The sequence below is a fragment of the Perissodus microlepis genome, chromosome 18, assembly GCF_051167445.1.
Source record: "Perissodus microlepis isolate ML-2025 ecotype Zambia chromosome 18, ASM5116744v1, whole genome shotgun sequence".
In the NCBI taxonomy this organism is placed as follows: domain Eukaryota; kingdom Metazoa; phylum Chordata; class Actinopteri; order Cichliformes; family Cichlidae; genus Perissodus; species Perissodus microlepis.
The window spans coordinates 1,182,017-1,190,606 of NC_140478.1; the positions used below are offsets into that span (position 1 = coordinate 1,182,017).

At 39.5% G+C, this 8,590-nt stretch overlaps 1 protein-coding gene across 1 annotated transcript; it reads left to right on the forward strand.

Annotated features, from left to right (window-relative positions):
• Positions 1-259: 259 nt before the first annotated feature.
• On the forward strand, positions 260-7,005 carry cyp7a1 (cytochrome P450, family 7, subfamily A, polypeptide 1). Its single transcript, XM_084913112.1, has 8 exons — positions 260-425; positions 1,155-1,395; positions 1,544-1,753; positions 1,937-2,131; positions 2,240-2,439; positions 4,615-4,745; positions 4,874-5,052; positions 5,151-7,005. The coding sequence occupies exons 1-8, from the start codon at positions 343-345 to the stop codon at positions 5,451-5,453; spliced, it is 1,542 nt and encodes a 513-aa protein (XP_084769238.1). The 5' UTR covers positions 260-342; the 3' UTR covers positions 5,454-7,005.
• Positions 7,006-8,590: the final 1,585 nt, after the last annotated feature.

Consider the following 8,590-nt stretch of genomic DNA (forward strand, 5'->3'; position numbering starts at 1 on the left):
TTTTAGCCACAGATTTCAGACAGCACAAAATAAATACAACATGTAAACAAAAATCCACACACATCCAAGAAAATAATTTTGCTTCTTCTTTATAAAATTAACTTAATAACTTCATTGCTTATTTATTTATCTTGCACAATGACAACGCCTAACTGGTTCCTTGATGAGATGTATCTGGTGACGACATCATCAGACCCACCCAGAGGCTCAAAGGAAGTATAAAAAAACCTGCTGCATGCTGCTGTTCTCACACAACTGTCACTCTCAATAGCACACAAGCTGCTCACATATTCTGTAGGGACGGGTGGGCTCGGCTGTGTGGATCTTTCTACCATCATCAGCATGATTATAAGCATTGCTCTGATTTGGGCAGTTGTTGTGGGATTTTGCTGCCTCCTCTGGCTTGCTGTGGGGATAAGACGCAGGTAAGACTTAAGAAAGAGCATGTAGGATGTAAGGAAAGACATGAATCTTAATTTGGGCTTGAGTATATTACTTAACTTCTGCATATATTGAATTAAACACTGACAGGAATGTTAGGATTTTGATTAATTTTCAGCTTACAGCACATAAAAATGTTTGACTGATTTTTAGGTAAATAGCTCTGTGCAGTGGTGCCACATGCTGGCCTGTAGCTGAGCCGATGCATGTTTGTAATCCTATATGGTTAGATGGAAAAGGCTGAAGAAACCTTTTTAATAGAAATACACAAGAAGAATGATTATTATTTTCAAATAAATGAGTAACACAGAGGTGACTGCTATGTAACTATGTCAACAATCATTCCTGATTTGTAGGTTTGCAAAGTTTTGGAGTTGAGATGCAGCCAACATTTTGCTCTCTCTGATTCATTGTTTTATTTGAACATTTCAGTTTACACTTACCTGTATTTGTAAAATAATGACTTCTTAATAATACTGAGATATTAATTTATTACTAAATTAGCTGAACTATATGAAATGCACAATATGTGCTGCTGCCAAAATCAGTGCAGTCTAAAGACGTCAGTGCAGCCGAAGTCTTGAAGAAATCATTGACACACATGCCAAACAAATGAAAGGGTTTTTATCCTGAAGTTACAGAATTCGATCCAGACAACTGAGATCCAACAAAGTGAGTTATCTCTGTGATCTCTTTCTTGTCATTGTCCTCAGGCAACCAGGTGAGCCAGCAGTTGAAAATGGTTTGATCCCCTACTTAGGTTGTGCTCTCCAGTTCGGGGCCAACCCACTTCAATTCCTCCGCAGCCGCCAGAAGAAGTACGGTCACATTTTCACCTGCAAAATTGCAGGCAGGTACATCCACTTCCTGTGCGACCCCTTCTCTTACCATTCAGTCATCAGGCAGGGAAGACACCTTGACTGGAGGAAGTTCCATTTTGCCACATCTGTCAAGGTAATTTTATGACGTGATTTGATCTTTTATTATAAAAGATATATTATATGACTACATCATATAGTCTGTTAGGACACTTTTCTTGATCCACTTTCTCATTGTATTGGTCGATCTTTCGATAGTCCTGAAGCTCTTCTTTCTTTACAAGGCGTTTGGTCATGACAGCTTTGATCCTCGCCATGGCCACACCACAGAGAACCTCCATCAGACGTTTCTGAAAACACTACAGGGGGAGGCTCTTCCCTCCCTTATTGAGACAATGATGGGGCACCTTCAGGATGTCATGCTGAAATCAGATACACTCAGCCCAAGCAAGGACCACTGGCAGGTGGACGGCATATTTGCCTTTTGCTATAAGGTCAGTAACTTGAATTTAGAGTGAAAGCATTGGCCACTGGAAGATACATTTCTCTTGAATAGTCATGATGTAGTAACTACAAAGGTTCTACACCTATATTCTCTACTCAGGGTGGGACACAATTCATGCCACATATGTGAGTAAAAAACCCCATTTATAAGTTTGTGCTCTGCTGTTCTTCAGGTGATGTTTGAATCTGGTTACCTAACTCTGTTTGGTAAAGAGCTTGGTGAAGACAAGTGTCAGGCTCGGCAGGCAGCCCAGAAAGCTTTGGTGCTCAATGCTTTGGAGAACTTCAAAGAATTTGACAAAATCTTCCCGGCACTTGTGGCCGGGCTGCCTATTCACGTGTTCAAAAGTGCCTACAGTGCCCGAGAGGTTAGTAGGCTTTACCTACCACTGTCAGAGTCAAAGGTCTCTGAGCCATTTGTAACATTTTCATCCTCTAATATGTTTGAATGTTCTTCTGTATACACTCTTATGTAGAACCTAGCTAAGACCATGCATGCTGAACACCTGTCCAAGAGAGAGAATGTGTCCGATTTAATCTCCATGAGGATGATCTTGAATGACTCCTTATCTACCTTCAATGACATCAGCAAAGCCAGGACCCATGTTGCTCTGCTCTGGGCCTCACAGGCTAACACCTTGCCTGCTACCTTCTGGAGTCTCTTTTATATGATCAGGTAAGCTGGTAATGGGCTGTCTCATGAAAAGCCATAAGGAATAGTAAATCAAATTGTGTGGCTAATCAGTCTCGTGAGTTTTACTCTGTGTACGAACATCACACGATAACAAAAATAATTAGAAAAATACAGCAATAAATGGTACAGTAGCAGGACATTACCAGAAAGTTGATGCTGTTCATCTGGACATTGTTTTGCTGTGAAATTTCAATCAGTAATAGGGGCATTCAAAAGGTTATGTGTACGAAAAACCAGTGCATACAAATCAGTATCATAATTACACTACAACATAGAGGGACACCATCTCTACAGACACAGCAGCCAGGGAAGCAGAAAAACATCATATCAAAAAAGCCCTGATGTGTATCAGTGGTCCCCTACATGTCACTGCTTCAATAATGAGGATGTACGCTGGTCTGAGCGTCAGTCAAGGAGGTCATTCATGTGAAAAGAAAATGACCATCTCTGAATCGAGGAGGGGGCCTAATGGTACATCCTGCAATGCTCTGATTGTAGCCACTCCTCAGCTCTCTGTTAATAGTGCTCACCATGACTATTTGCACAGTATAGATTATGGATGGTTCTTGTAGAGAACCAGTTCCCAGTAGTCCAGTTCCTTGGAACTGTTCTACCTGCCCGTAGATCCTGCTTATTGGTTCTTGCAATCACGCTACAATTAGCTGATTTCAATTCATGTGTCAGAGGAGGAAAATAGCAGCACAGTCTACAGCATGACGCAGTCTGTCCTGATTCTCATCCCAACCGGTCGCAGCAGATGGCCCCGCCCCTCCCTGAGCCTGGTTCTGCCGGAGGTTTCTTCCTGTTAAAAGGGAGTTTTTCCTTCCCACTGTCACCAAAGTGCTTGCTCATAGGGGGTCATATGATTGTTGGGTTTTTCTCTGGATGTATTTTTGTAGGGTCGACCTTACAATATAAAGCACCTTATTGTTGTGATTTAACGCAGTGTAAATAAAATTTAATTGAACTGAAATTAGGATGGGGATTTAACTTGGTTTGTAGGACTGTAGCCAACAGGTTCACATTGTTAAATGGTAATTATGAGACAGAGTAACATGAAAGTACTTTCTCCTGTGAGTAATTAAGTAAAATACTGCATTACTTTTAAGAAAAGCATTCAGTATAAGATGTGTAATTATTACATTTATTACTTTTTTATTACTTTTAAATTTTTTTTTTTCAACACCCGAACATTTGACCACACAGCATGTAATTAATTTGTACAAATGCAATGTTCTTGATATGCTTCTTAGCGACGGTGGTCACTCTCAAAGGGGAGCCAATGAAAACCTAATAAAGATGATAAGAGAATCGATAAGGAACTGAATTGATAAGTGTTATTGACATTGAATCACTAAGTTCTTATCATGAAATTGACCTTTGACATTGTTGGTCAATGGGGAAACCTGCAGTCAGCTGAGACTGAAGACTTTTGAATGGCGAGATGAAATGTGTTTCCCACCAGATTTAGCTTTAACAGAATTAGCTTTCCTTACATTGATGACTGAGCATGCATCAAGACTTCGCAGTATTCTTGATACCTTATCACAAAGTCTTGTTGACCAATCACTGTGCAGTTTATATCCGAGAGCACAGCTCTTTTTTTTTTTTACAGATCCTAAGTAGGGTACCTATGGTTAAGTTATGTCATATGTCACATTACATGCAATAAAAAACAAATTTTCCAGCACTGCATGGAGGTAAATTGTTTCCGGCTATCTAAGGAAATACTTATTATAAAAAGTAATGCTGATGTACATTGTAGTGTTACATTGATCCCTAACATGAACATGAATTTTTACCCTCTACACTCACATGTACTATCATGGGCCATGCCTTTGCACAGGCTACATGTTTTTGTTTGTTTTGGGCCAAAGACTCGATTAGAGTGGAAATCTACATGTGCTGGACAATATGTGATGTGATACATCCCACATGACTAAATATTAAAAATTGAGCAGCTTTTCAAATATTTTTTTTCCCCATAAACTCCTTTCTCAAACACAACAAATGTATTAATTTAAAATGCAGTACGCAGCCTAATATCAATAACTTCTGCTGAAGAAAACTAATTGTTATTACAATAAAAATAAAATAGGATATAAGCACAGAATAGTGAAAGAAATACACACAGTAAGAGGTTGTACCTCTGCGCAGGAGTCCAGATGCTATGAAAGCCGCTCACAAGGAAGTGCAGAAAATCCTGGGAGACTCTGGTAAGACAGTTGACCCCAGCGACCCCTCACTGAACCTCACCAGGGACCAGCTGGACAACATGCCTGTTTTGGGTGAGATTACTTATTTTACCCAGTCATTAGATCACTAGAAGAAAAAGTGACATACCTAATATTGTTAAATTAAAAGACTAGCGTTCAGAATTTTAGCATTAACATATTTGTCTCCTTGATGTCTACAGACAGCATCATTAAAGAAGCCATGCGTCTTTCCAGTGCTTCTATGAATGTGCGTGTTGCCAAGGAAGACTTCTTCCTTCACCTTGATAACCAAGAAGCTTACCACATAAGGAAAGATGATGTCATAGCCTTGTATCCGCCTTTGCTGCACTATGATCCTGAAATCTATGAGGATCCCTATGTAAGAGCTGGTTGGGTTATAAATAAGAAAAGTCTCTTCACCAAGAAATTACTGCATTTTTTATTGTTCTTAATTTCTTTCTCCTCTTCACTCTGCAGGAGTATAAGTTTGACCGTTTTCTGGACAACAAGGGTCAGGAGAAAACCACTTTCTACCGCAGTGGGCGGCGGCTGCGTTACTTCTACATGCCCTTCGGCTCTGGGGTCACTAAATGCCCGGGCAGATTTTTCGCTGTGTATGAGATCAAACAGTTCTTGACTCTTGTTCTGTCTTACTTTGACATGGAACTTTTAGACCCTGGTATCAAAGCCCCGCCTCTTGACCAGTCCCGTGCTGGCCTGGGTATCCTTCAGCCTACGTATGATATAGACTTCAGGTACAAACTAAAATCCAGTCAATAGGTTCTGTTGTGTTTAGACAGAGAGATTAAAGTTCATATTGTAAATAGTGTATATATTATACAGTTTTAATGAAGATCCATAACTACATATGAATGTTTTTTCTGCTTTGCGTTGCTTCTGAAGAACATATGTTGCACACATGGGTGGAGCCCTTACGAAAAGGCTTCAGAGAATCTAGTTTATAGTTTGTTAAAAATGATAAGTAGTTCCAGTGGACAGACTGGAGACATATTTGAGAGACAAATACATTTGTAGTACTGACCATGGGCGGTTCATGTTTGATCCAGGTGTGCATTTGATCCAACTCGTGATCCAACTACTGTTAACTGTTTGCCAAAGAAAATTTCTGAGCTTTTCTAAAATCCAAGCAGTCAGTTATAAAAGGAATTCACTATGCCATGACACTGACTTATGATTATATACATGGTCTAAAGTATAGGGAACATTAACATCATACACAGGACCTCGGTGTCTGTCAATAAGACAGTTCAGAAACCTTGTGCACACTGCTCAGATTCATTCTTTCTTTTCTTCTCAGATAAATGTAAACTCCTTCCAGGTAACCATTGTTATGACATGTATATCATTTTTCTGTTAATATAAAAATTAAAGTTAGTTTATCAGTTTAAAAATTAGAGGCTTTTTTAAAGACAAAACAAAAAAAACAAAACAAATGAAACTTTGATTAAATAAAATGAGAAATTCTTTACTTATCTTATCACTGCAGTGTGTTACCATTAGCATTCATCAATGAAATCTTTTCCCTGCTGTATTTATATTCTGCTATATGTAAATTGTACATTGTGAGTTGAAGTTGCTGCGGGCAGCCTTTTTATCAGTGAACAAATTGCTGCAATCAGAATCATTTACTGTCCATCAGCCTTGGAATTTGCTCTTGCTGGCACTCTCATGCTGTCAGCCAGCGCTGACCTTTATGCTAGCATGCATCTACCTTTTTAGTATCATTATTACAAGCCATGCTGTTTAATAATGATAATTTTAATTGGTGCAGTGAACATCTGTAGACCTAGAATGTAGGGATGTGGTGTAAAGACCCATTGATACTTTGGTTAGTTAACTCAGAAAGATCAGTTTGCAGCTGCTTCTAAATATCAAATTTAGAAGCAGCTGCAAATAATTTTACGTGACATGCATTATAAGCTTCGTAGTTCATAACTGAGGATATATTCAGGATGTGAAGGAATGCTCATTTGCACAATGAAGGTGTCTGTGATTGCTCATTCAAAAACCATGTTTGGTTTTTAAACAGCACTCTTGGCTGTTTTATATTGTGAATAAAACACACTGTGAGCCACAGTCTAAGTGCTCGGGGAAAGAGGGTAAATCAGTATTTATGTCCATGCTGTATTTAAATGCATTTACCTTTCTGCAAGTAGAAAAACACAATAACGCAAACATGGGAGTAAATTGGAGCAGATTACATTCCCTTTAAATTCTGAAGATTTTTCATTGAACTGAAGGACAGTCCACATGTGTCTTTGTTAACTGACCTGCTGTGCAAACAGATAATAAATCAATAACATTGCACTCATCTGTGTGTGTTTGTTTTGATGTACCTTCTAGTTAAAGTCAATACAAATAAAAAAGAAAGACTTTTTCTTCCAAGAAATTATATAAACAGGGTTATTTAACAGCTTTCCCACAGACACAAGATGTTGACATAAACCATATATCAGTAAATATTTATGTATATGGGTGAAAATCAGATTTTGCAGTTGTTAAATACAAAACAGTTAAAAAGCATCACAAAATGAAAGGAGGAAACAATGGAGATAATGGGATGTTATAAAGTGTTGAGTTTGAAGTCAGCCACACACCACTTTACTGTGTATTTGTGCTGTGATGAAGACTAACATTAAGCATTAGTGATCATAGTGCCATGAGGTGAAATTCCTTTCACTGTCATGTTGCTCAGGGACCACAACTGTTTCATGGCATCAACACATTGACAAGTGTTTGTATGTGAAATACAAAGACTACATCATGAGGCTTTCCTGACCTCACTGGTGTCGTCTTTTTATCTTCTCATATGTTTTGGTGCTAAAGATGAGGTTTGTGGATTTTCCCATGATAAGGTCAATAATCATGCGTGGTATAATGAGCACATAGTGCACAACTGAGCTAACAGAGATTAGCTGTCTGATTCTTCTTGTGTCACACTTTAACATAGTGTCTAGTGCAGACATCCCATTGCATTTATACTGATACCAGAAAGAGTGCTGGCTTGTATGTTTGCCATTTGTATGAATTTTGCCTGATTAAGTCTGGAGACTGAAACTTAATGAATATATTTACTTCATGTAAATGATAATGTCACAACATTTACCAGTGTGAGGCTATGAGAGCTCAACTGAAGCCAGTTTAAGTAACCTTTAATAACCCAGTACTCTGCAGTAACCTCTGGAGTCCAGGCAGAAGTAGGCGAGTACACAGCTGAAAGCAGAGTCACCCACTAATCTGAATCTGAAGTAAGACAGAGGTGGTGTGTTGTTGAGAATAACACAACAACTGAAACGTCAAGCCCAGCTGCTTCTCACGTGTGTGTGAGTTATCTGTTAAAGTGTGGAGAATATAACATAATTATTCTCTGTTTGTCTGAAACCTGTTCCTGTTACACACACAATGGTGTTCTTGTGTAGCTTATCTGCGTAAGCAATTTAATTAAAAACTTATACATAATGTCCTGTTTCATAATGTTGTTTCCCCCTTCGTGAATCACTACCTTATCGTGGTGGAAGGGTTTGTGTGTCCCAGGGATCCCAGGGACACACCTCTGGAAGGATCCAAGGGCCCCTGCCAGGGGGTTTTGCCCCCTGCTAGGGTCTCCCATGGCAAATTGGTCCTGGGTGAGGAACCAGACAAAGAGCAATTCAAAGGACCCCGATGAGCAGAAGATCGAGGGAACAGTTCCTTCTGCCGGGGATAGCTTCCCTGAAGTGTGGCTGGCCTCTGCTTAGAGATAGGGTGAGGAGGCCTGGGAACACCTTGGTGTTCCCCCGGAAAGGCTGGAGGAGGTGGCCGAGGAGAGGGAAGTCTGGGCTTCTCACCTTCTGCATGTGTTTCATCCAAAGGACATTCTCGATTAATTCACCCGCCACTTCACCTGTCCATTTCCT